At 55.5% G+C, this 26,669-nt stretch overlaps 3 protein-coding genes across 5 annotated transcripts in view; 2 read left to right on the forward strand and 1 right to left on the reverse strand.

Moving 5' to 3' along the window:
* Positions 1 to 5,430, forward strand: part of AIFM3 (AIF family member 3) — a gene marked incomplete at both ends in the record, with an annotated part of 39,767 nt that extends 34,337 nt beyond the window's left edge. For 2 of the 3 annotated variants that reach the window (XM_082491794.1, XM_082491792.1), the window contains 2 exons: positions 3,810 to 3,914; positions 5,391 to 5,430. In XM_082491794.1, coding sequence (XP_082347920.1) covers positions 3,810 to 3,914; positions 5,391 to 5,430 — 145 coding nt within the window. Of the gene's footprint in view, positions 1 to 3,809; positions 3,915 to 4,884; positions 4,906 to 5,390 lie in introns of all 3 variants that reach the window. The other variant, XM_082491793.1, reaches the window with a different exon arrangement.
* A 6,018-nt stretch (positions 5,431 to 11,448) lies between these two features.
* On the forward strand, positions 11,449 to 13,147 carry LOC309678752 (transmembrane protein 17B-like; the record flags this gene model as incomplete). Its single annotated transcript, XM_082491899.1, has 4 exons — positions 11,449 to 11,566; positions 11,887 to 11,990; positions 12,408 to 12,521; positions 12,866 to 13,147. 4 exons carry the CDS (start codon positions 11,449 to 11,451, stop codon positions 13,145 to 13,147), a joined length of 618 nt encoding a protein of 205 aa, XP_082348025.1.
* Positions 13,148 to 13,653: 506 nt separating this feature from the next.
* P2RX6 (purinergic receptor P2X 6) lies at positions 13,654 to 26,606 on the reverse strand. The gene is made up of 12 exons (XM_082491734.1): positions 26,437 to 26,606; positions 26,172 to 26,322; positions 25,890 to 25,961; positions 21,591 to 21,666; positions 20,685 to 20,778; positions 20,318 to 20,398; positions 19,422 to 19,563; positions 19,115 to 19,224; positions 18,551 to 18,644; positions 17,441 to 17,506; positions 15,905 to 15,982; positions 13,654 to 14,083 (listed from the first exon to the last, which is right to left on the reverse strand). Exons 1-12 carry the CDS (start codon positions 26,571 to 26,573, stop codon positions 14,045 to 14,047), a joined length of 1,140 nt encoding a protein of 379 aa, XP_082347860.1. The 5' UTR covers positions 26,574 to 26,606; the 3' UTR covers positions 13,654 to 14,044.
* Positions 26,607 to 26,669: the final 63 nt, after the last annotated feature.

Here is a 26,669-nt window from a genome sequence, read left to right on the forward strand (position 1 = left end):
GCCTGGGCAGACCTGCCGGCACGCAGGAACGCCGGGCTCGGTGGGCAGCAGTGGGGATCCGCCGTTAAGCTCTGTGTTGTTCTGCCACCCAGGAGGGGCTCCCGGAGATGGCTTTTGGGTACCAGGACAGCATCCCGCGCTGAGAGCCAGAGGTACTGGGGGAGCGCCGGCCGGCGGGGGGGCCGGCCAGTGTATCTCCTGCTTTGCTCAGCTGTAATCAAGTCCCCGTCTCTGCTTCTGTGAGAGGACCCCAGCAGCATTTCTTCCTCTTTTTCTTGTTTGGTGATAAGTTCTTCTGGTTGGTGCTGATGCTTTTGGACTGAGGACACTGTCCCAGATCGCCCATCCCCTCCTGCTTCCTTCTGCTGTGCCCGCCTGATGGTGTGGGCTCTTCTCCTCCTGGTGCATGCTGTCTTGGTTGTTGCATGAAGCGTTGGTGGTTCCCACTCCTGGAACATGTCCTCAGCATCAGCTTTCACAACAAGGTTCTTTTTTCCCAGAGCGTGAAGAAGAAAGCTGTTTACTTATCCCTGTTCAGGGCTGTGTGAGCTGTGGAGGCGTCAGGGTGAAGCCCTGTGCCAGGAGGTGTATGGGACAGTGCTCTGCAGATGTCCCCATGGGACACTGCATTCACCACAGCACCTCAGGTAAAACAGACCAATGGCATCCCAGCCCTAAGACCTCAGAGATCTTGGGAGATCCAGGGAATTGCTGTGGTTGTCTTCTTCATGGTTCCCAACTTCCGTTGTGTTGAACTCTGCAGAGGAAGGGAAGACCGTGTATACATGGTGCTCATCCACAGTGCTCCATCTTCCTTCAGCCTTTACGCCAAGACTTCTGATTGCTCCAAATCCCAGGTTCAAGAAGGGCACTCTTGTTGCTTCTAAAGACCTTTTGAAAAAGAGAGATTCCTCATGGCTTCCTCATCTGTCAAACTGCTTAAAAGCCACTCCTGATGTGGGATGCTCCAGCTCACCAGCACCCCATGAGTTATTTCACAAAAGGACCAGCTACCCCATGTCTTGCTGACGGAAATGTTTGGGCTGCACTCACCTTCCTGGTTGGTCATGTCGGGCACTGGCTGGGCTTGAGGCTGAGCTGGTGGGATTACATCTTCCTTTACTTTCCCTTGCACGCCTTGGTTATTCATTGCCTTGGAACAGCACATCTGCCTCTGGTTTTGATGGATACATCTCTCCAACCACTTTGTGTTTCCCAACTAGGAGCTGGCTGTGCTCGGGAAACCAAACGTGGGGGAAACCACTGAAGCTTCAAGACTGTGTGGTGTGATGTGAAGGTAGTGCAGAGTCTCCCCGGAGTCCTGCAGCCTCAGTCCCCGTTGTGTGCTGAACACCGGAGGCATCAAGGAATTGTGAAGTAGCCAAGGCCGAGGCTCTGTGTGATGGAAACAACCGCCTGTAGGGTCGCCCTGGGCTGTGGTTCATGGTGGGCTGGGGTTCTCATTGGTAGTTTGTGTTTCTGAACTTGGGGCAACAGGAGAAGAGAGAACCTGCGCTGCAGTGCCATCAGGTACTGCTGCGAGCGTCTTGGAAGGAGACTGGCTGTCTTCTGTAAAAAAAACCCTCATTAATCCCTGCACATACAATTGGAGTTACATCCCTAGGGAATGGGGTCCTGTGGAGGACCTCGTTTACATCAGGCAGGACATCAAGCATCACAACAGAGAAGATGCAGGAGTAGAAAGTGAAAAGCTCTTCTAAATCACAGCAGCAGCCCCCAAACATCCAGCAGGCAGTCCAGCTGAACACACGTGTGCTTTGTAATCTTCTCAGATGGTTAATTATCCTCACGCCTATTTTCCAGTGTAAATATATTGTTCATCAACTCCTTATTCTCGAGCCAGAGGCTATCAGAAATCCCCTCTGCTGTAGGTACACATCTCTGCAGGGAGCTAAGGGTGCTTGAGATGGGATTTCCAATGGCATCCAAGCCTTGTTCTGGAGCTCCTGGCAATGCAGCAGCTCCCCCTTTCCGCAGCCATTCCTGTGGAGCAGCACCCTTTGCTGGAGCCTGGCTGGTGTCGGTCTGTCTCTGGGTCTGGCTGGTGTGGACTAAGCTGTGGACAGGCTCTGGTGACTCCGGAGAAGATTCTGGGCTCCTGGTCTGCTCTGCACACCTGTGCTCACCCATGGGACGGGGAAGCCAGACCAGTGCTCTGTTTCTGACTTGCTCTCTCTTGTATGTGGTGAGCTTATTTAGAAATCAGAGTCTTTTGAAATAGATAGTCTTCTGTGATGGAGCTACCCTGTGGCCCTGTGGGACAGCTATGACAGGTGACTTCAACTCCCATGGCTCCACAGAGATGAAGTGTCCTGTGAAACACTGGGTTGTGTGTTGAGTATTGTGTCCAGTTCTGGGCTCCCTGGTTCAAGAAGGACAGGGAACTGCTGGACAGGGTCCAGGGAACAGTCTTTTCCCAGTGGTGCCCAGTGACAGGACAAGAGGGAACGGGCACAAACTTGGCCATAGGAAGTTCCATCTCAACCTGAGGAGGGACTTCTCTCCTGTGCGGGCGGCAGAGCACTGGCACAGCTGCCCAGAGAGGGGGTAGTCTCCCACTCCGGAGCCATTCCAAACCCGCCTGGACATGTCCTGTGCCACTGCTGGCGGTGCCCCTGCTCTGGCGGGTGGTGGGACTGGGGGAGCTCCAGAGGGCCCTTCTAACCCTCACCAGTCTGTGATTCTATAATTCTGTAACATGGCTCCTGCTTTCCTCCACAGAGGAATCAGGCACGTGTTCCCCCCTGCCTTCAGCTGCTTCTTGCTCTGTTGGTCACAGAGCTCCTTGGCAGTGGATTGAAGAGCAGATCTTGATTTGTTGGGTGCTTGTACTCTTCACCTTACTCAACAATACCACCAGTGTTTAATATCTTACCCACACACCTTCTCTGATCTCTGCATTGTTTGTCTATTCAATTATCTATTTATGAGTCATCTCCTGGATTCAGACTTTGAAGGTTGATGCTCAGGTCGACCTCTGCAAACCTCAAAGCAGAAGAGCCCTTCTTGTTTGCCTTGTGACCTTTAGCCAAAGCTCCTCCAGCACTTTTACGTCCTCTTCCCTTCCACTTCATTTGATCGCCATTCATCCTTTGAGGTTGTGTTGTGCCACCAGTATTGGCATACTGGTGGGTGATGGTCAGTCAGACTGGGACCTGCTGCTGGACATCCCATATACACAGGGGTTTCATCACTGGGGCTGGTGGGATGCTGGCGTTGGACACCCAAACTGTCCTAGTGCTTTGGGAGGAGCACGCTTGTGGAGCGGCTTGGAGGTGGGCACTCTGCTCACTTGGAGGTGGGGATCAGGAAAGGGATGTGGAGCAGCACAACTGAGCGTCCCACAGGGAAATCCTGACCACCTACTTCTCCACTCCCTCGGTACCAGGGCAGCAGCGCAGGCATCACCTGCCCAGATGGCAGCAACCGCTGGGATCTTTGCTGATGTCCAGGTTTTTATCCACCATCAGATCCACCTTTGCTGTTTTTTTCCCACAGGTGCCAGGGTGTCCAGAGGTGTCTCCATCCCCTGGGCACCCTTGTGATGCTCACCACACCAGCATGTGAGCATCGGTGAGACTACAGTGGGGCCAGCCTGCAGTGGCAGCTCTGAGCCCTCTCCTGTCCCTTGTCCCACACCGCTAGCGCAGTCACGCCTTGGGATGGGTCCTGACCCTGGAGTGGGTCTTTCTCTTTGCTTTCCACTTCTCTCCAGCATGTTGCTTTTTGGGTGATGGAGCTGTGGCCACCCAGGGCTGCCCTAACCGCTCTGCTCTGCCCGGCCGTAGGAGCGACGAGGTGGTGGCTGTGGCCAGCATGAACTATGACCCTATCGTGTCCAAGGTGGCTGAGGTCCTGGCTGCCGGCAGGACCATCCGAAAGCGCGATGTGGAGTAAGTAAACACGCTGCAGGAACCAGCAGTGCCGGGGCAGGGGCTGAGAACCCTGAGGCAGGACCCCGATGGGCGCTGGGCGGCTTTTTTCTGATGCTCCCCACTCCGTACCCATCTCCCGTCTCCCTTCCTGCCCTGCTCACTCCATCCCCCCAGTGCTTCCTCCCAGCTGCCTCCAGCTCTGGCATCCCACCCACAGGAGGTTTGTCTTAAACACCAGCATGCAAATCCTTGCACAGACTGGAAGGGACAGTGGTGCTCACTGCCACGGGGTGCTGGCACATCACCGGGGCAGCACCCGGTCTATGGAGGGGACCTGCAGAGAGGGGCTGGGTGTGCTGCCTGTGCCCAACCCTCTGTAAGAGCAAAGCCCGGAGAGCTGGTGGCGCTGAGACACCGGCCCTTGGTGTCTCAGCCTCCGGTTCATCGGGGCATAACTCATAGGCAAAGTGCATTTTTCTCCCTTCGCTTTGTTTTGAAGACTTTGCACAGGACAGAGTGTACCGCTGCATGCAGAGGGTGGGTGGGTGCAGAACACGCTGTGCTGGGAGGTGACAACCGCTGGGAAGGAGCCTCTAGAGTGGGAATCAGAGCTGAGGAGGGATGTGGGTCCCTGTCGCTGGGGTGTTTCCACATCTGCAATAAAAGCAGACTTTATCAAAAGCTGGGGGAGAAGCTCTCCCAGCCCCCGGGCAGCCCCGAGCCAGCTCAGACACCCCTGGGACAGGGAGCATGTCGGGGGTCCAGCCAGTCACCAGTGACTGTGGCAGGGTTGTGCCCATCATCTACAGTACATCAGGGAACGGTTGCTGGCCGCCCAGTTTGCGGCTAGGAGGGAGGTGGCATCTCATGGTGGTGGGGGGAGCTGCTGGCCCGCCGTGGTGGGGCTCAGTGAGCCTGGAGGAAGCCGGACCGCCTAAACCTGAACGTCTTTTCTCTCTCTGTCTCCTGCTGCTTTCGCACTTTTTAGGCTGTTTGTCCGTCACGGCAAGTACGTTCGGTTTGGGGTCCCGGGTGCGCTGGGTGGTGGGGCTGGGGGTGACAGGAGCCACGCCGGGGGTGGGCACCGCTGCTACGTCCCCTTTGCAGGGTGCTGGTCCCCATATCTTTCGGGAACACACAGCTGCCTTTTGGCTGGGACCCCCCCCTGCACTGTTCGGTGGCTTTCCGTGAATTTTCAGCTGAATGACAGAAGGGCTTGTTTTAAGTTAAAGAGATACTGTTTGAACTCAGTTTTACACAGAATTGAGGATCTGCAAATGGTTTTTTGGGCAGTGGCATGTGAGTGAGGGCAGAGGAAGGGGCGCTGCCATCCTGCCCAGGGTGGCTGTGCCTCCGCGCAGGGCAGCAGGGGTGCTGGGATGGGGACCGATGACCGGACTAGCGCCGAGGGCAGTGCCCAGGCACACTGAGCACATTTGCTTGCGCACGCTGGGAAACATCTCACAAGCGCTGCTGGTTTTTTCTCTTTTTTAGAACTGGAGATATGTCCTGGCTAACTGGGAAAGGCTCCTAACGCCGCCGGTGGCTGCGCCCTCCTAACGCTGCGCTCGCCATGGGGAGACGGGACGGCAGCTCCATGGACAAGCGGGGACACCGCGGCTGAGTCATTTCCCTTTGAGACTTGGATGAACCCGGCGCCTGTCACCGCACACTTATCTTCCCAGCAGACCGCCGACGGCTCCTCTGCCCCAGTGCCTGCCAGGCTGGGGCTCTGCTGTTGCAATTCCCGTGGGATGCTGGAAAAAGCAGCCCCCAGACAGAACAGGGCTTGGCACTGGCAAGCGGGCACAGGCACCTGGCGGCTGCGGATGCTGCCGACGGGCTGGGGGGTCCCCAGATGGGTCTGCTCCGAGTACGTCCCTCCCCCCTGAAAACAGTGCAAGCGCCATTCGGTGCTCCCTGTGCTTTCGAGCACGTTGCTCCTTCCCAAATCCTCTTCACTCCCTGCAGAGCTCCGATGCGCATCCCCACAGAGCCCGACACCCGCTCCCTCTCCGCGTGGCTGCAGCGCTTGCCACGGCTCTCCCTGTGCCCTCCCACCCCAGGGAGCAGCCGGAGGGGTGGCAAGGAGATGGGGTCACGCCGGGTTGTCTCCATGTGTTCATGTTTCACATTCTTCCTTCTCCAGGCTGGTCGCCCTGTCCAGCCCCCACCCAGCAGAGGTGGGTCCCTGCCCAAGCTGAGGGTGCTGGAGGTCATCGGTCCCAGCACCGGCAGCGTGTCCCCATCCCAGAGCGGACGAGGGGCTGGAGTGCTGCTCCCCGTCTCTCGGGGCTCGGTTTGGGCTTGGGCAGCTCTCGGTCATTCCCCGGGGTGCGGAGCGGGAGCTCCCTGGAGAGGTGAGACAGCCGGACTGCAGTCCCCCGGGCTTGGTGGCTGTCCTTCCAACCAGCCTTGTGATGTCTCTCTCTTTAATGATTATCACGGGATTAGTACTGCTGCTGAGATGTTACTCAAGGAAAAGTAGCTGGAGGGGTATTTCTGGGCTCTGGCCTTCGTCACTCATTCCTCCTGTCGCCCACTGACAAGGCCGCATTTCTCATCTCTGCTTTCTATGTCAGTACTCTCCTGTCGTGTTTTCCGCTCCTTGCTGGAATGAGAGCCTTATCTCCAGCTCAGGAGTGGACCTGGCCAGCCCGGAGCCCCATGTCCATCAGCCCAGCAGAGCTGGGGGATGAGAACCCCACCTTGGAGAGCCTCCAGTGCTCTGTGTCCTGGGGGAGGTTTCTTCCCCCAAAATCAGTGTTTTACCCTGAGCCCTAAGCAAGAGGACTTATATTTTTAATTTGATTCACCCCCTATGAATTAAAGGAGTACTGTTCTTGAGATCTGGATCATCTCTGATTCCTTCCAAGGCCTTGGGTCACCTCTGCAGGTCAGCCAGGTGGTGCAAGCACCTCTTCTGTGGAGTCTTCCCACTTGTGTCCAGCTCACCTGTATTTATTTCCAGACTTTGTGATCTTTGCTGGGTAGAAACCTCACCAGTCATCTGTCATGTCTCTGGTTGGTCTCTTCTGGTTTCACTGCAGGGTTTTTCCCGGGTGGCGTGACCAGAGGGGGCCGTAGGCAGGGTTGTGCATGCTCCAGCATGCAGCGATGAACAGGGTCCTCTTCTGGATCCACAAAGGGATGTGAACTTGCAAGTCTCATCTTAGGTCCCAAAAGCTAAATGTCAGTGTCCCCATCCCCAGTGCAGCGTGGGTGAGGGCTTTCTCTTGAGGGCAGAGGTGGCCAGGGCTGCTCAGCTCCCAGTGTCCATGGCGGGGGCTGTGCACGGTCCCCAGCGGAGGCAGCTGCCCAGCCCTGGCTCTTCACACTCACCGTGGAGATGTGGCTTTGCATCCCGTGTCTTGCTGGTGGGATGGTTGGATTCTGCTTTGGCAGCTCCCCAGGGGACCCAGCTGGGGTGCCTGGGGACACCAGGGCACCACATGGTGGCAACCCCTGAAGGTCTGTGATTTTCCCCCTGGGTTCTCCGGCACATCTTCCACGCTGGGTGAAACTGGCAGCTCCTGCACTCCATGTGCTCCCCTAGCACAGCTTTTCCAAGGCCTCTGTCTTCCTGCTCACCCAAAGGCTTGGCATCCTCCAGAGTCCTCCTGGGCAGATCTGCAGAGCGCTTCGTTTTTCAAGAAGATGTCCTTTGACTCCTCCTCCTCTGCCAGGGGCCTCATCCAATGTCGGGCATGAGCTGTGCACAGTGGCCATCACCCCCATGTCCACAGCGCTGAAGACCATGCAGGGGCTGAGGAAAGACCTTCTGCCCCAGCTTATGGCAGCAGTGTGGGGAACAAGTCCCATTCCCCCTTTTTACAGAGGAGCTGTTTCTGCTGGGGCTGGGAACATCACCCTGTGACACGCAAAAGCCCAGTCACCACCACGGCTTTCCTTAGGGCATGTGCTGGGTCACGGGCAGGGCTGCCGGCATAGCTGGGCATCGTGACACCGACCTGCGGACATTGCTCCTCCACAGCAGCGTGGGATGGTGTTGGACCCAGGATCCCTCGCCCAGCGTCCCGGCAAATGCGTACCAGTTGTGAGCATGTCCTGGAACTGGGCAAGGCTGGGTTGTCCCCTCTGCCACTTCTCCAGGCACATCTTGCAACCTCCCATGCCAGGACAGAAAGTTTCCATCTCTTCTTAAGAAATTGCCTGTTCCCATTGGGAGTGAGCACCATTAGCTAAACCCAGCTGGGGCGTATGCAGCTTGTTTGTGACCCCCGGCTGCATTGCCCATCCCATTTAGCTTCACCAGATTGCCCAGGTATCTTCTAGGTTGCTCACCTGGGTTGCCCATGCAGATGGGATGCCCTCAGACCCCAAGCTCTCCACCAGCTCCTGCTGGGCTTTGCCTGTCACCCTGACCTCATCTCGCGTTGTGTTGGGACCCACGTGTTGGGCATAGCACACCTTCCCTTCCCGCACACCTGATAACCCTTCTGGACACCTCGTTGCAGCATCGCACTGGGTGACAGGTTTATTCTTAGTTCCTTCGGGCCCTAAGCCTTTGTTAAAAAAAATCACTGCTCCTCACAACATGGTTTCCCAGACGTTAAGTATGGAATCATAGAATCATAGAATTAGTGAGGTTGGAAGGGACCTTTAAGATCATCAAGTCCAACCGTTAACCTACCCTGATAAAAACACCACCACTCCTAAACCATGTCCCTAAGCACCTCATCTACCCTTTTCTTAAACACCTCCAGGGATGGTGAATCCACCACCTCTCTGGGCAGCTTATTCCAATGTTTAATAAGCCTTTCAGTGAAAAAATGCTTCCTAATATCCAATCTAAACCTGCCCTGACATAACTTGAACCCGTTTCCTCTTGTCCTATCACTTGTCGCCAGGGAGAAGAGGTCAGCTCCCATCTCTCTAAAACCTCCTTTCAGGTAGTTGTAGAGGGTGATAAGGTCTCCCCTCAGCCTCCTCTTCTCCAGGCTAAACAACCCCAGATCCCTCAGTCGTTCCTCATAAGGTTTGTCCTCCAGACCCTTCACCAGCTTTGTAGCCCTTCTCTGGACACGCTCCAACACCTCAATGTCCTTCTTGTAGTGAGGGGCCCAAAACTGAACACAGTACTCGAGGTGAGGCCTCACCAGTGCCGAGTACAGGGGGATGATTACTTCCCTAGTCCGGCTCACCACACTATTCCTGATGCAGGCCAGGATGGTGTTGGGCTTCTTGGCTGCCTGGGCACACTGCTGGCTCATGCTCAGCCGGTTGTCCACCAACACCCCCAGGTCCTTTTCTGCCAGGCAGCTTTCGAGCCACTCCGCCCCCAGTCTGTAGCGCTGCATGGGGTTGTTGTGACCCAAGTGCAGGACCCGACACTTGGCCTTGTTGAACCTCATACCATTGGCCTCAGCCCATCTGTCCAGCCTGTCCAGATCCCTCTGCAGAGCCAATCTACCCTCAAGCAGATCAACACGCCCCCCCAGTTTAGTGTCGTCTGCGAACTTACTGAGGGTGCATTCGATCCCCTCATCCAGATCGTTGATAAAGATATTAAAGAGAACGGGCCCCAGCACCAAGACCTGGGGGACACCACTTGTGACTGGACACCAACTGGATTTAACTCCATTTACCACCACTCTCTGGGTATGGCCATCCAGCCAGTTTTTTACCCAGCGAAGAGTACACCTGTCCAGGCCATGAGCAGCCAGTTTCTCCAGGAGAATGCTATGGGAAACGGTGTCAAAAGCCTTGCAAAAATCCAGGTAGATAACATCCACAGCTTTTCCCTCGTCCACCAAGTGGGTCACCTTGTCATAGAAGGAGATCAGGTTTGACAGGCATGACCTGCCTTTCACGAACCCATGCTGACTGGGCCTGATCACCCTGTTCTCTTGCATGTGCCGTGTGATGGCACTGAGGATGATCTGCTCCATGACAGATGGAGCCTCACCCTTTGCCCGTCCATCTCTGCCCTTGCTCTTGCACCTTGCACCTTGCTTGGGTGAACGTTGTCTCTTCATGTACTGGCATTTACTCCTCGCTTTGTTCCATCTTACAGCCCCCCAAGGAGGTTGTGGAAACACAAATAGCTTTGCCTTCTTCCTTTCCCGCAGTGGCACGCTTGTCCCTCTGTCCCATGGGTTGGTCGCCCTTGTCTGGGCTAGAGCTGGTCCCAGCTGACCAACCAGGCCAACCATCTCCAGGCAAGTCTTCCCAGTGTCACTTCTGAGGCTGGGAGGTGGACAGTGTTACAGGCTGTGGTTAAATGCCCTCCCTGATGCAGTGGAGACTGTCTTCTCACCAGTGGCATCTTCAGATGTCTTGTCCAGGCATGGCCAAATAGACCAGAAGGACCTCATGGGCCTTTCTGCTCAGCTATTGTCCTCCTTTAGCTCAGTGTCCTTCTCTAAGAACAGGCCAATTCGTGTAGCAGGGTGTATTTTTTCCACACTTGGTTAGATTTTTCTGTGAAACCCACTTAGCATAGTTTGTGTTGTTTTTTTTTTACCAGTAACGTAAGGACGGGGAGCGGCTGCCCTGAGCCGGGCCATGGGGCCATACTGTGGTGTCACAGCTGCTCAGAAGAGCTGGAGAAAGGACATGCACCCTGAGCTGTGCTCACAGCATGGACCCACCTTGAGAGACTGGGTCCTGGCGCGTGGAAGCCCTTGATGGACTTCAGCCAGTCATGCATTGGTCTAACCATGCTTTCAGCCCCAGGTGGTTTTTTTTTGGCAGCATACGGCAATGAGCTCTGCAGCTTCATTTTGGCTTTATGAAGCAGAAGAATCCTCTTGTTATTTACTTTCTCGTGTCCCTTGCCAGCACCTGGCCCTTAAGGACCAAATTTACAATACTGTCTCCCAATATTTGCAGCAGCTGCTCTGATGCACCTTCTGGGACAGGTTGGAGGATGAAGATCATGAGATGAGATGGTGCCTGTTGGGTAGGACTAACCGTGAAGGCCCCAAGGCACCATCCCCTTTTCCTGCTGTTCACTTCTGGCTCAAACACCCTTTTGCACACACTGTGCCCCCCTGGGGCTTGGGGACGCTGAGCAGCGTAGAGACTCACAGGGGCGGTCTGTTAGCTGGGAAGCTCATGGTGATGGGTAAAATGCTCCATGAGCCTGCAAGGCTTTGAAGAAGCGTTTCTGGCAAAGAGCACCATCCCCTCCCCTGGGCATCCTCATCCGTCAGGGAGTTTTGAGCAATAATTCCGTCGATACAACCCGGCTGGGAGAGGGTGCGGCAGAGCAGAGTGCTGCCTGTGGGGTGCACAGGCTGAGGCCACCACCGCGTCCCCATCACGGTGATGGGTACAACCTGCTGCTCACCCCCCGCAAACTGCTGTGGAGGGGAGACGCTCTGTACCCTTGTAGCTCCCGCATGGGCTTGGTGTCCCAGGAGGGAATTTTCATTCCCCACATCCTCCTCCCGGCTCAGCAGCCCCGTCCCCGGGGAGCCAATGGCCGGGTGGCCCCACGCATTAGCCCGACCTGTCATCCTGTTAATTACCTTCTGGCTAATCCTGCCTGAGCCGGGCTGGAGCGAGCAGGGCTCGGCTGCCGGCCATGGCTGTGCATACCCCTCTGCCCCGCAACCTCCGCTGGGGCTTGGCGGCGTTCAGCGGCTCCCTCTTCATCAACAACAAGACACGAGACAGTGGCGCTGCCCACTCCTACCACCCAGGTACGGGCAGCGGGGCTCGGCGGCTGAGGGGTTTTGGGGGGTGGTGGTGTGGTGGTGTTTGCTGTCGCTCCATCACCGCGAGCCTGCCCAGCACATCACCAAAGCACCCAGGTGCCTCTGAGCCAGGAGCACCCGATGGGTCCCTGCACCCACCCATTGACGAGGGGGAGCAAAAATAAGTGCATTTAGTGCAAACAGCCACTCTTGCCACCCAGCCGTCGGCTCAGGCACGGCAGGGGCCATCGGTCTCCCCTCCGCGGGCTGCGAGGCAGGGGGTCCCTCGGGGCAGCCCAGCCCACCCTGCCTGCCACCCACCCTAGCCCACGAGGTGCTGGCCAGCCTGCCCCTCCAGATGATGCTCTACTTCAATGTCTACTACTTCCCCGTCTGGTGTCTGGCTGAGGGGATGATGCTGCAGCTGAAGGTACCGTCCCATGGGGCGCATGGTGTGTGTGGGGGTGAGCTTGTTTCTACCCGACCTCCCTGGGCACGTGTGAATGGGGGAGAGGGAAGTGTCTTCTAAATTAACAGGTCCCTACGCACACGAACAACACACCCTGTCCCCCACAAGACAAGATGGCTCACCCCTGGCTCCCAGAAATGGAAACTGAGAGCAACCACTGAACTTTCCAGGCAGGGAAAGTTAAACTGGGAGGGCAGAGCGGGCAGGGCTGGGCACCAGCATGGGTGGGAGCTGGCAGAGCACGGGGAGCTGGGAACACGGATCTGGGCATGGGGCAAAGGGGATGGGTAGGTGGGCATGGGGCACAGGGGATGGGAAACTCGGCACGGAGAGCTGGGCACAGGGGCCGGCTGGGACGAGGCTGTGCCCCCGTTACAGTACCACCTGCTGCCCCAGCACTACCAGTTCCTGCTGGTCACTGACTTCCTCATCCTCACTCTGGCTGAGGGCTCCCGCCTCTACCTGGGCTACATGGGGAACCTGCAGGAGAAGGTAAGTGCCCTCTCTCCACCCTGGCCCCAAGTCCCCTGTGCTTGGTGAGGGACAGCTCTGCTGGGGGGGGGGCTGTGGAGTCCTGCCTGGAGCCGTCCTGGGAGGGAATCGCGGGTGCAGGGAGGACTGGGAGGCAGAGGACAAAGGGGACCCACTCGCTCTCCTGCTGTATCACTCCCTGTGCTGTGGGTGAGATGCTCCAGCACTGGGCTTGACAGCATCTGACCATGTCCAGGCACAGCTCCGTGTAGCAGGGACATCCCCCGTACCCAGAGTGGCTGATGCAGGGAGCTCCTGGGGCAGAGAGGGTCCCCCCACTCCACCCCTGGCCTCTGCTCCCACAGGTGCCCGAGCTGGCCGGGTTCCTCCTCCTCTCCTTCCTGATCCAGCTCCCGCTCCTGCTCTTCCTGCTGACGGACAGCCACGTCATCCGCCTGCCGCTGGAGATGGCCGTGCACAGCATTTTCCTGGCCTTCCTCCTCGCCGAGATCACAGCTGCCTTCCTCGCGCTGAAGACCATGACCAAGCAGCTGGCGGCACAGTTCTACCTGCGACAGTTCAAGGAGGGTGGTGGGGGACGCCTGGGGCAGGGGGGCACAGTGGGGCAGGCAGCCAAGGAGGGGTGATGCTGTGGGACCCCTCCATCCCACACAGTCAGTCCCAGCAGGGAGCAGTAAATGGTGCTTGGACCCCGCTGTGCCTCCACCCACTGTTTTTGACCCGGGCAGCTTGTGAGTGTCCCGGAGCACCCCATGGGCACAGACCCGGGCGGTCCCTGCTCTGCACCCGGCCAGGGCAGGTGGGAACACAGGGCTCAGCACCTCTGAAACGCTCAGGGTCACCCCAAGGCTGTGCTGATCCTCGCTGGGCATCAGCCCCAACAGGAGCCACTGGACCCCCCCAGCAAGCATCATCCCAGGGCTCAGCTCTTAAACCCTCCCTGAGCAGAGCCAACATGGGGCAGGGGGGACAGCCCTGCAGCTCCCTGAGGAGGTCCCCCAAGGATCTGGGATGCTCATGTGAAGCCATCCTAGCTAGAAGCATGTAGAGCACTGCGAGGTGCAGGAGTGGCATCGCAAAACCTTTGCAGCCCTCCCCCAGGGCCAGAGCCAGAGCAGAGCCACCTTCCGCTTTCTGAACAGCTTTATTTCATTCAATTCCTGTTTTCCATGGGAAATCAAGGCCCAGGGCCATCTGGAACGTGATGCGCAAAGTGCTTTAAGCCTCTGGTGCTGAGTGTGGGCCAGCCGCTTCCCAGCAAGCTCTGGTTCCAACAGCATGGCTCTGCTTGCTCACGGGCTGGTCGTTGCTGGGAGCTGCACGTGGGATGGCTTTGTGCTCCAGGAGCCAAGAACTTCAGCAAATGTTTTTCTCCAGGAAAGGCAGACCCTAACCCTGGCAGCACAAACTCAGGCCATGAGAGCTGGGCCACCTCCACCCAGGCCACAGCCGTGTCCCCATCACATCAACCTGGAGGTCACTCCGGAGCGAAGGGCGCTTGTGGTGGAGTATTCCCAATGTTCCTAAGCTGCAGGCTCGGTCTTACCTTTAGGGGGTTTTGCCTGCAAAATGAACAGGAACATTTTAGTACACTAGAGACAAGGGGACAGCCCAGGCAGGTCCTGCGCTGCTCTGCACAGTCCCATGCGACAGATGCATTGCTTGAGACCCCCCACACCAGTTGTGATTTGAGATCAATCATTAGAATCATAGAACTGTCTAGGTTGGAAGACACCCTTGGGATCATCAAGTCCAACCATCTACCCTACTCTACAAAGTTCTCCCCTACACCATATCGCCCAACGCCACATCTAAACACCTCTTAAAGACATCCAGGGATGGTGACTCAACCACCTCACTGGGCAGTCTATTCCAATGCCCAACCACTCTTTCTGTGAAAAATTCTTTCTTAATGTTCAGTCTAAACCTACCCTGTTAGAGCTTGAAGCCATTCCCTCTTGTTCTGTCATTAATTACCTGTGAGAAGAGACCAGCACCAACCTCTCTACAGTGTCCTTTCAAATAGTTGTAGAGAGTGATGAGGTCTCTCCTCAGCCTCCTCCTCCTCAAACTAAACAGTCCCAGCTCCTTCAACCGCTCTTCATACTATTTGTTTGCTAGGCCCTTCACCAGCTTTGTTGCCCTCCTCTGCACTCGCTCCAGCACCTCCATATCTCTCTTGTATTGAGGTGCCCAAAACTGGACACAATACTTGAGGTGTGGCCTCACCAGTGCCAAGTACAGGGGCACAATCACCTCCCTACTTCTGCTGGCCACACTATTTCTAATACAAGCCAGGATGCCATTGGCTTTCTTGGCCACCTGGGCACACTGCCGGCTCATGTTCAGCTGCTTGTCAATTAGAACCTCCAGGTCTCTTTCTGCCCAGCAGCTTTCCAGCCACACCTCCCCAAGCCTGTAGCGCTGCATGGGGTTATTGTGGCCCAAGTGCAGGACCTGACACTTGCCCTTGTTGAAACTCATACCATTGATGTTGGCCCAATGATCCAATCTATCTAAGTCTCTCAGAACAACGAAGTCTCTAGGAACAACTCTTTTTCTCCCCCCCAGTAGGATAGTGCAACTCACCGGGAGCTGGGGAATCTCTGTTCTCAGAGGTTTCCAAGACTTGGCCAGATAAAGCCAAAGATGAGGAACTTCTCTCCTGTGACGGCAGCAGAGCACTGGCACAGGCTGCCCAGAGAGGTGGGGGAGTCTCCCACTCTGGAGATATTCCAAACCTGCCTGGACGCTGTCCTGTGCCACTGCTGGAGGTGCCCCTGCTCTGGCAGGGGGCTGGACTGGATGATCTCCAGACGTCACTTCCAACCCAGACCATTCTGTGACCCAAGCTGGGGCTGGCAGCTCTCCTGCTCTGCAGGGACCTCCCAGCCCACACCCTGCCCCTGCCCGATTCACCGGGGCCGGGCAGTGCCAAAGCGGGAATCGCACACGGCAAGAAACTCTGTCACTGAACCACTGAACCCTCTCTCCACACGGAGTGCAGCCAGATTCAGTTTGGAAGAGGGTGAATAAACATGGAGTTGGGTGAGGTTTCTATGGTAAGGTGCCCTCAGGGACTCCGTGTTGTCTCATGGTAGTTGAGGTGGTGGTGGTACAGCCTTCCCTGCAGTGTGGGCACCAGCTGGGTCCCTCCCTTCCACCCTGTTCCCTGTTGTCATTAAACTTGTAAGGCTTTAATCTCTGTCAGGTTCAGTCCAGACCATCCACGAAGCCCAAGAGTCAAAAATTAAGAGCTGCTCCACCAGGGTTTTCCCAGACCTTGTGAACTGAGTTTTACCAGGGGGCAGCAAATAATTAAATCTGCTTGCAAAACTTCACTTCACTCCAACCTCACCTCTCCGAGGTGGCTCCATCCTTACCTCCTCAAACTTCTCCTTCCAATAGAAGTCAGCCTTCGCATCCAGGTAGAGCAGAACCAGGTCACAGACCACCGTGGCCTGGAGACAAACAAAAGCAGCAGGGCAGTCAGCAGCGAAACTTCCCGCAGGAGCACCAGGCCCCCTGCCCTGGCTCCCACCGAGCCCTGCAGCCAACCATGGGCCAAACTCCAGCACCTGGCCAGTGTTGGGGACAGTGAGCCTGACCTGCCTCTGGCCCAGGCCATCCAGGGAGCTCCACCAGGTCCCCTCTGACCCAACCTGCTCCCATTAGCTGCACAGGAGATTAGACGTGATCATCAGGGCTGGTCCTGGTGGACAAGTTAACCATGAGCCAGCAATGTGCCCTGGTGGCCAAGAAGGCCAATGGCATCCTGGGGTGCACTAAAAAGAGTGTGGCCAGCAGGTGGAGGGAGGTCATCCTCCCCCTCTACTCTGCCCTGGTGAGGCCACATCTGGAGCACTGTGTTCAGTTCTGAGCTCCCCAGTTCAAGAAGGAGAAGGAACTACTGGAGAGCATCCAGCAGAGGGCTACGAAGATGCTCAGGGGACTGGAGCATCTCTCTGCTGACGAAGGGCTGAGAGCCCTGGGCCCGTTCAGGCTGGAGAAGAGAAGGCTGAGACAGGACCTCATCAATGCTTATCAATATCCAAAGGGTGGGTGGCGAGAGGATGGGGCCAGATTTTCAGTGGTGCCCAGCGACAGAGCAAGGGACAATGGGCACAAGCTTGAACATGGGAAATTCCATCTCAACATGAGGAAAAACTAATTTGAGGGTGGCAGAACACTGGCACAGGCTGCCCAGAGAGGCAGTGGAGGAGTCTCTTTCTCTGGAGAGATTCCAAACCCGCCTGGACGTGATCATGTCCAACCTGCTCTGGGTGACCCTGCTTTGGCACGGGGTCAGAGTAGATGATCTCCAGTGGTCCCTTCCAACCCCCAACCTTACCCTGGGATGCAGGGTGAGGGCTGCTCCAGTGGAGAGCTGCCATCCCAGCCACATAAGGGACTAGGATGAGCATGTACGGGAGAAAAGAGGAGGCAGGTGGGGGAGCCCAGGCTCCCCGTTACCCTGCTGAAAGGGAAGAGCCATAGAAGTGCTCTACAAGGTGCTGCCCCATCTCAATGGCCACAACACCATGTCCATGCTGGAGCCAGACGTTGGCTCCCTTTAGAGTCAGGGGAGAAACACATAGAGGAGGTGCTCTCTCTTGCGGACCAAGACAGCTGGAACAAACTAGCCAGCACCACCCCAGCAATGCACCTTCCCAAGGACAACACAAACACCCAGGCTCTGTGAGATGTACCCCTGACAGTGCTCAGGATCCTTGATCTGGCAGTGTCATTACTGCTAATGATCGCAAACAGGAAAATGGGAGCTAACACCCTGCCAGCCAATGTCCCCTCCTGGCCTGGCAGGGATCCAGGAAGCCTTGCAGCCAGGCAGGCCGGGGAAACAACAAGTGGCAAATCCCAACCCACAGCTTGGAGAGCAAGAGCATATCTGGAGTACTCACGGCACCAAAGAACGCGATGCCAGTGCCGAAGCTCACAGCAACAGGAATTATGTTGAACTTCCCAGCCTGGGGAGAAACAGTGGGTGGAGGTGGAAGACAGTGGGTGGAAAGTGGCGAGAGGGTTGTGGGACAAGCCCTGCTGGGCAGTGTGCTTAAAGCCAGGGAGGCACTGGAGGAAACAGGGACTATTTCTCCATGCCCAGCTGTAGGAACCTGACTGCTATTGCCTTGACCCTAGATCCCTCTCACTGTCAAAGAAGGGATTGAGGCAGTTCAGGTTACTGTGACCCATCTACTCCTGCAGGCATGGCAGGAGCTTCCCTCCTGCTGCCACCTGCAGAACTAGATCCCAGCGAACTGCAAACACAGCCCTGGTGTGATGTGTCGCTCTGCTCAAATGAGTCTGGTGTCTCTGAGGAAAGAGACTTTGGGGTTCCCATCTCTCTCCTGGCTATTCTCCCCTGCTCCATGCCTCCCAGACCTGGTCTCACTACCCAGAAGTGATGCACCTGTTCCTGCACTGTGTGCTTCACCCTCTTCAGGTGAAAAGGCCACTGCTAAGCACAACAGACCAGCTGTGGACATCTCTCAGGGTGCCAAGTGCCCTCAGCTCAGGCTCCACCTCACACAGTTGAGTACTGATTTTGTCAGTGATGCTGCAGAAAGTAGCATCAGCCATGCCCATGTCTTTTCTCCCCGCGGGTACAATTAATCCAGAAGGGATTAATTGTCCAAGTTCAGAAAAGTTCAGGTTGATCTTTGCCAGGGTGCTCCCACCATGAGATCCCCAGAGGTGCCCACAGGCCCTCTGTCCAGACGAGCTCACCCTGCCTACAGGGCCCAGCACTTCACAACACCCATGTTAGATCCTCAATGAGGGAAGCTTCACTGCTCAGGGCATTACCAAGAAGTTTCTCTTGGTAATTTTTTTCCTGCTCTGCTTGGAAAACTCTGGAAAGAGGTGAAGAGCTCACCAGGGTGGGGAGAAGCGATGCCAGCAGGAAGCCATGGGGCTGGCTGCAGGAGAGCGGCAGGGAGCGGTGCGAGGAGTCAGCCCTGGTGACAAGGCTGCCAGGACTGCACATGCGGGGTCTGCAGAGGAGACGGTACCTGGCCGTGCACGGAGATGTCGAAGCGGATGCCGTAGAGCTTCAGCAGGTTCCGGTAGAGCCGCCGCTGGGAATCCCAGTAGTAGGAGGCAGTTCTGCAGGAGACATTGGACGGCAGCTCTGCACAGGCAGCGAGGGAAGAGGGCTGCCTGTGTTGTACGATCGCTGGGGCTACCATGTGCCTGTGCACACCTTGTGTCCTCCTGCACAGCGATGCACATGCTGCCGTGACTCACTAGCTTGGCATCAGCAGCGGGGCATCAGCATCCACTCAGCACCCAGCCCAGGGTCACTGGGAGCACACTGCTCTCAGTATGTTCAGTTCAGGGTCAGCATGAGCACAGACAGCCACATACCCCTGCCCTCAGGCAGTTCCAAAGAGAGGAGAGCTACAAGGTGCGGGAACTACCACAACACCCCGGTACTGACAGACCCTGTGCTGAGTTACCACGTCCCCATGTCCCTGCTGCTCCTTTCAGAGCACCACTCAGGAAAACTGAGCTCTCAAACCACTACCGTGTGCTCAACCCACAGGCCCGTGTGGCCACTGTCCCAGCATCCTCACCTAAAATTGTACCTCCTGTCCTGCAGGCTGAAGGAGTACCGCGGCTGGCACTGGGCAGGGGGGTGATCCAGGTCGCAGTCCCACTCGATGCGAACTCCAATGCTCCCCCCCTGAAAAACACATGTTATTCCAGGAGAAGCATGGGATCAGAGATCTGCTGAGTTCTTTACTGTTCAGATGTTCACAGATCACACATTCCCTTAGCATTTCAGGGGTCAGTCCTGTCCCCACCCCTTGCCCACATCCTTGGAGAATTTGGAGTCATCTTCTATACTTTAAAAAAAAAAAAAAAACAAAAAACAAGTACCAGCAGCGCAAGGTCTCCAAAGGTCTCTCCAGCTGCCTCCACCATGTCACGGACACGGAAGATGGGGCAGAAGGGATTGAAGAACAGATCATACGTGCAGCTCTTGAAATAGGTGGGGTCACTGGTTTGCAAAGTATTGCACCTGAGACAGGAAGAAGAGAGGGGGAGCTGTGACAGGTGGAGGTCAGGGAGCCCTGCTGCAGGACTGAAAAAGAGACTCTCCTGTTGGTGCGGGACCACTAAGGCTCCTGCTTCGGGGGCAGACAGTCATTGCCTCTACTAAAGCCTCAGTTGGAGAGAGGGTGGAGGGGAAGCGGCCCAGAGGAAACACACATAGACTTATCATCCTGTACAGCATCTGCCATGGTCCTTCTCCTCCACCTCTGCCTTTGTGCTTCTCCTTTCCTCCCCAGCACCTAGCTGTGAGATGTAATGACCCAGCTTGAGTTACCACTCTAGGGGCGATAGCAGGGCAGCCCAGCTGCCCCAAGCCTTGTCTCCTGCCTGCCTGGGGCATCGAGGCCAGTGCAGCCCTTAACTGGGCCTCTGTGAAACCATTTTGCAGGGACTAAAATGCAACAATATATGGGGTAAAATGAGACCCTGGGAATGACTGGCCTTGTCCAGCTCTGTCTATGGCGCTCTAGACAGGCAGATGGACACCAGTCTCTCTCTGAGGGCTCCTCATCCCACTGCTCTTACATCTACAAACACAGGTGCTGCTGAAGCGACCGGCATTCTCCTGAAAACACTATCCTGAACCGCAAGTGCCTGAGCCACCACCCATCCTGGATGGCACATAGCTTCTTGGCTGCTCAGCCCCAGGGCAGACAAGCTCAGTGCAGAGGCTGGACTAGGCTGCACGCACAGTCTGGCTGGAGGAGCCTCATACTTACTTGGAGAAGTTAAATTTGGTGAAGTGGACAGTATTTTTTATAAAAAGAGTGAAATTCTCCGCCTCAGCCAGAAGAGGTTTCCTGGAAAACAACCACCAACAAACTCAAATTTTGCACAGTGGCCAAGGTGCATCCCCATTCCCCTCGCCCTGCAGTCTCTTCCACAATCCTGGGACTTTGGCTACAATGGACAGTTGCAAGAAATGCTCTCGCATGAAGTTCTCTGGCCTTAACCGACCAGTAGATCAATGTCAAAGATCTCCCTCAGCCTGGCTGCCCCTCAGGCAAGTATGATCAGGCTACGCAGAGCACAGAGGGAAGGAATCGGAGCTCTCAACTCCTGCTGTCCCTTCACCCTGTGCCTTACCTGGGCAGCGTGTTGTTCTCCACAGGACACCAGCCGTAGATCTCACAGGTGGAATGGGTGGTGTTGAACATCACGCATTTCCCAGTTTTTATCCCTAGAAATGAGACAATGTATATAATTTACTATTCCTTTTCAAAATGCCTTCTCTGCAGCTCCCCTCCCGCGGTAGTACTCTAGCCATTGGCTTGTTCTGGCCTTCTCAAAACCTGAACCACAAAGATGATCCTGGGATCATCTTCAGTGTTTTCTCCACCCAACAACTTCCCTGTGAAACCTTCCCTCGAGGCTGAAGAACAGAAGCTGTTTTACAAAGACAAGAAGCCGCTTGCTGCTGTCAGCACCTGTCTGTCCAGTGCAGCCTCTCCTGCCCTGTGGCTGCTGAAGCCACCCACTCCCCAGCTGGAAACACAACAAGCTGGGGCAATCCCACATGCAAAGTTTTGGCAACTGACCTCCTCGAGCTGAAATATCCTTTTTCCAGCTGAACTCACATGGGCTGCTAATATTCATCAGCGTGAAATAAAAGCCAGGTTTTATTACAAAAGGAAAACCTGCCAATCACATGGCACACCGGTTTCAATTGGAAAACCTGCCAATCACATGGCACACCGGTTTCAATTCCAGCAGCCAGTATCAGAAACAAAGCACCCCTGGTTTTGTTGTGACAGTGCCTTGTGCCCGCAGCACCTGCTCATCCAGCCGTGACAGGTCGCTGTAAGGTTTTGCCAAGAATAAATGGCTGGAGAACACTTCCGTGCACACTTTTTAAAAACACTCAACTCAGGCAATCAGGCACCTTTGTGGATCTGTTTGCTAACAAACATGGGGAATTAAGTGATTTTATGTTTTTTTTTTGGTTTTGTTTTGTTTTTTTTTGTTTTTTTTTTTTAGCAAAACACCCAGTACCATTGCCACCAACCACTGGGTTTCCCATGGGACAGTCTGCATCTTCTGTGCACATCGCGTCGAGAATAGAAGGGCTCTGAGAGAGACAGAGAGAAGCACTGTTACTGTGCTGCACAGCCGCCTGAGGCCATGCGGTCACTCACCCACATTTCTGCGCTGCTGCTCCTGTTTCTCCAAGCACGTCCCAAGAGCTTACAGAAGACATTCACCATGTCCAGAACCTGGGCAGCCTCCAGTCAGCGAGGAGAGGCATCTCTGAGGGGCAATCCTTCCCGCCTGACTCCATGCTCTCCGAGGTGCTCAACTCCTCTGCCTCAGCAGCAGAGGAAGCCTCAGGAGCTAGCTCGGACCTTTTGGCTGGGACTGGGAATGGGAACAAGCACAGTTTGGGTTTGGGAGGGCCTTAATGGCAGAGCCCATTAAGCACTTGGTAAATCAACACCACAGTTTCCCTGGGGAAGGACCGAAGAGACCCTAAATACAGCATAACACAAGTTTTACAAGAGATGTGGAAAGCTTCATCCTCACTCTGGACCCACACAATCGCCAGGAGCAGCAAAAACTCCTATTCAAACACAGAGAGACGATGGCAGGTGGGAGAATATGAGTAACACCTTCCCCCAGCTACTCCCAGGCCATCACAGGAGTGACTAGCCCATCAGAAACCCACCTCCCCAAGCTCAGAGGGGCACAGAGGCCCAAAGACAGGTGGGGAAACACCAGTTATAGAGTCAGAAGAAGTGGGGGTCTGCCCAGCCCCCCTCAGAGCTGTCCCAGAACAGCCTCAGCCCCTTGTTCCAGGTGTGAACCCACCATAATGAGCTGAGAGAAACCGCTCTCTGAAGCGCCTTTGGGCTGGGGGGCGGGGACATGCACTACCTAGCAGTATGGCAATCATTGATGGGATGCAGAATAGCATTTTGGGATTGCACAGGACATTTAGGGGATAAGATGTTTAAGGGAGGAAGAAAAGGCATGGAAAGGAAGGGATCTAGGTGAGCTGAGAAGGAACAAACATTGGAAAATAGAGGGATAAAAGGATGCAAAGGACTGGTTGCATGTAAAGAGCTGCCCTGTACCTCATCAGCACAGCCCAACCTGTCTTCAGACTAAACTCCATTTCTAACTATTTTCCTGGGCGAGAGGCTCTATTCTGCATGTGCATATGGGGGTCTAAATGCCAGAAGCTGGAGTGGGACTGCTGGTCACAGGGGTCCAAGTGCCTGGGTGCCGCCAGCTACAGCAAGTGCAGGTGTGCTCATGAATGAGTGATTCACAGCCAATGTCAGGCTGAACGAGCCAGCGAGGAGGTGAAGGGGCCTGGGAGCAAGGGGGTGTGTGGGGGGGGGAATGTTTAAGGGCAAGCCTGCAGAACTACTGGCGGGACCAGGGAGTCCTGTCTGACTGCTGGAGAGGGGTAGCTACTGGATTCACACTCCTCATGCCCACTGATGGCCCACTTATAGCTTGCAGGACCCACCTGCAATGCTGTAATGAACACTTATGAGAGCACCTTGTTGTCCTGGACTCAAATCAGATGTCATGAATTCAACCTCCAGAAGGAACCAGACAACACCCAGGTGAGTGTGTCAGTCCCTTCCCAAGTCTGGGTAACGAGACACATGACAAGTGCCACTTGGCAGACAGACACTTCTGGGTGTCCAGGGCATGCAAGCTGCAAAGTTTGGGAGAAATTCAGGTGCTGAAGTCTGATGGCATTACAGGAACCCTAAAGCCTGGCCAAGAAGGTTTCAACCTCCCCTACCACCTTTTAGTGGAAACAAGCCTTGAAAAGTATCTGTTGGTGCTGGCATTTTCCACAGGCACGATCCAAACCAGGATACATGTGCCACAAGTGCATTGTGAGAGAAGCAGAGAGATCTAGGCTCGGTTAAAAGCCCTCATGGGGCACTGGCTCGCTGGTCCTAAAACCCTCTAAACCATTGCTGCATCTTGATTACATAAGGGTCTAAAAGCTTGGGAAAATTAGGAGGAACAAATTTTTCAAGGAACCTACTCAAGAACTGCAGGTTTGGGATAGGACAGGAATGCACAGCAGCATTCAGTACAGGTTTCTTGACAAGCAGGTGAACTAGTACATGTTATCAGAAGACACGTCCCAGGGTGCTCACAGCAGAGCTCAGACACTGCTCAGAGTTCGTAGTTCCTGGGACAGGGGTGATTTCAGACAGGGACAGCAAAGATGTGTTTGTATTGACAGCAGAGATCCCTGCGCAAACTCTTGGAACCTCACAGCTGAAATGTTTATATTCACTTTCTGTAGTCACAAATAAGTGGGCAGAAAAAGACTATATTCTTAATCTTATCAGAAACAATTGCCAATTCCCAGCCCTTGAAAGCTATGCAGCCACATACCAGGGCCCGGGGAGCAAAGTGAACCTTCTTGGACAGCAAACGATCAGTAGCATCACATGGGAGCAAAGAAGGATGAGGCTTCTCCCAAAATCTAACAGGTCCCTCATCCCCTTAGGACATGGTCTTGTCTGCCTGGGGCTCGGACCAGTGCTGCTCACACGCACATCCATCAGCAGCATCTGAACCTGCAAGAGCTGAGCACAGCTGGATGTGCTAAAGACCATAATTTAAGTGAAATGGTACCTTAGCCCCAGAGCTTGCATCTGGAGAGAGTGAATGCACTGTCCGACTAATGCCTCCTGGCTCCAAGTCTATTTTGATCATCTTCATTAACCTTCAAAGCTCCTTGCAAATAGATGCAGTGGGTTTCAAGCCACTCAATATATTTGAAATGGACATTGAAAAGTCTCCCTAGGAGATAAGTCACAGCTCAGCCAAGATCTGAGCTCAACACGGACATCAACTGCTGCAACAACCTGTCCTGTGTTCGGGTACTGCCTTTGGCCCCATCCAGACTTTTCCCTGGTCTGCCAGCACAGGTAATTGAGAATATTCAGAACCTCCTGCAAAGTTAAAAGCTGTCACTGATAAATCTTCAAAGCTTTCCAAACATGAATGTCAGCTACAGCCCCAAAGGTAGGAGCTGAGAAGCTACTGGAGAGCAGCACAGGGTGAAGGCTGTGACAGGCACCCAGACACAGCACAGCACTGTAATGGGATGAAGTGCTCTGCTCTCTCTGTATCCTTGGCTTGCACACTGCAAAAATAAACATCCAGAGATGCCCATGAGAGAGCCCTGAAACGCTCTATGGCACACATCTTCCCCTGGGGACATTCCTGCAGCTATCAGTACTTTAGGACTTCTCAACATTTTAAAGAGGGATCATTAGCACCATTTTCCCCCACCCAAACCTGGAGTTGCTCCTCCTCTTGCGCAGCCTGCGGGCTTCGTTTGGAGAGCAGCCCAGCCCGGCAGCCTGCAGCACAGGGTGAGCTGGGAAGCAGGACCAGGCTGGGCCCGGCACAGCAAAAGCCAAAGGGACCATTAGGACAAACAGTGCTTGGCTCGGGCACAAGGTGCCAGCAGTGACTTAGCTGAAAAGACATTTGCTCCTGTCTGCCAAGCAGGGTCCAGCTGGAAGAGTTCACTTGAGGAGTTGGCCTGAATCCAGCCTTAAAGGGAAGATTTCTCCCAGAGAACATAGACCACTAAGTGTTGGCTGACCAGGAAACCACCTAGAGCTTGTGCTCTATTCCTCCTAAAAATAGGATGCGAAGATGGAGAGGATACTAGTCCTGCAGCAGAGAGTTATAAAAGAAACATGGCACAGGTATCCACGAAGCATGTATAAAAGCATTAGGACAAGTGGCAGAACAGAGGTAAGAGAATGCAGCAGCAAGTCAAGAAACCAAGAACGTATGTGAGACTCGAGAAGGAACACCGGTAACAGGTATTAGCTGGGGACAGCAGTGCTGATGCCAGTTCAGTGCAGAGATGGAACTGTAATGGGGCAACACAACTCAGTGTCCCCAGAGCAGCCCTTGTCCAGAGGCAGGAGAAAGCCTGTACAGATCACAGAGTGTCACCACCCCTCAAGAAGCCCAGAGAGCTTGCGAGGACCTAACAGACCATGTCCCTTGTCCTTCTGGTCACCACAAACGATCCTGGCCAGACTGCTTGCATACACCTCTTGGTTCATGCAGGTATGACAGAGCAAGTGCACATGAGCGAGTAAGATCTATGGAGCAATGCGAATGAGGGCAGTCAGTGTTGCTGGGAATAAAAATCCATTTCTCCCTTCTGTTTAGCCTTGCACCGGGTTTCTCTGGGTTCCTGTACGGCCATAGAGCAGCAGCACCCACTGGCTTTACAGACCGAACCCCACCGCAGCACCGGGCGAAGGAACAGGGCGGCTCGCTTACCTCGGGACAGGTGCCCTGGGCTTGCTTTGCTGTCGCGATGAAGTTAGTCACCAGAAAAAGCACGTTTTCTCCCTGGGAAGCAAGAAGACGCCTTCAGCGGGGGATTTACACCCTCACGCTCCTCAGCGGCGGAACGACCACCCCAATTCTCTTTTTTTTTGGCCTTATAATTTACAACGCTAACGCCCCCTTTCCTTTCCCAAGGGATTTTACCACAGCTTTTTGCCAACCCCCTCCCTCCCTCCCTCCCTCCCTCCCGTCCCGGGGGCTGCCGGGCCGTACCTGCGGGGGTCGGCCGTAGTCCGCCGCGTCCCACAGCCGCCGGCCCGCGCCCCCCGCCTCGGCCACCGCCACCCCCTTCAGCTTGGTGACCACGGCGGCGCGGGGGGCATGATCGGTCTCCTGGTAGCCCTTCCGCACCAGCAGCACCCACCTGCGGAGGGGCGGGGGACGAGACGCGCTGAGGGACCCCCCGGCCCGCCCTCACCGCCTCCGGGAGGCCCGAGCCGGGCGGGGGGCTCTCGGCGGCGGGAGGGGATCGCCCTACCCGAGGAGGTAGCCCAGCACGCCGAGCTGGAGCAAGCGGTGCAGCAGCCCGACCCGCCGGTTCCGCGTCAGGGCGAACTTCGCCGTCTTGTAGTCCAGCAGCCCGCCGCACGGCCCGCCCGCCGCACAGCCCATCATGGCGGCCGCGGAGGGGGACTGCAGGACCCCTGCCCCGCGCGGGGTTCCCGCCGCCGCCGCGCCCCGCCCCTCCGCGGTCAAGCCACGCCCCCACCC

Source organism: Vanellus vanellus, assembly GCF_965231255.1.
Source record: "Vanellus vanellus genome assembly, chromosome: 16".
In the NCBI taxonomy this organism is placed as follows: Eukaryota; Metazoa; Chordata; class Aves; order Charadriiformes; family Charadriidae; genus Vanellus; species Vanellus vanellus.

What these genes read in the sequence shown, in the direction of transcription:
- P2RX6 (XM_082491734.1), bottom strand. Translation starts at nt 26,573, where the DNA reads ATGATGGGCTGTGCGGCGGGCGGGCCGTGCGGCGGGCTGCTGGACTAC. An exon ending in GACAGGAGGTACAATTTTAG is followed by an intron (nt 18,645 to 19,114) that starts GTGAGGATGCTG and finishes TGTCTCCTGCAG; the next exon opens with AACTGCCTCCTACTACTGGG. An exon ending in ACATCTCCGTGCACGGCCAG is followed by an intron (nt 17,507 to 18,550) that starts GTACCGTCTCCT and finishes GTTTCTCCCCAG; the next exon opens with GCTGGGAAGTTCAACATAAT.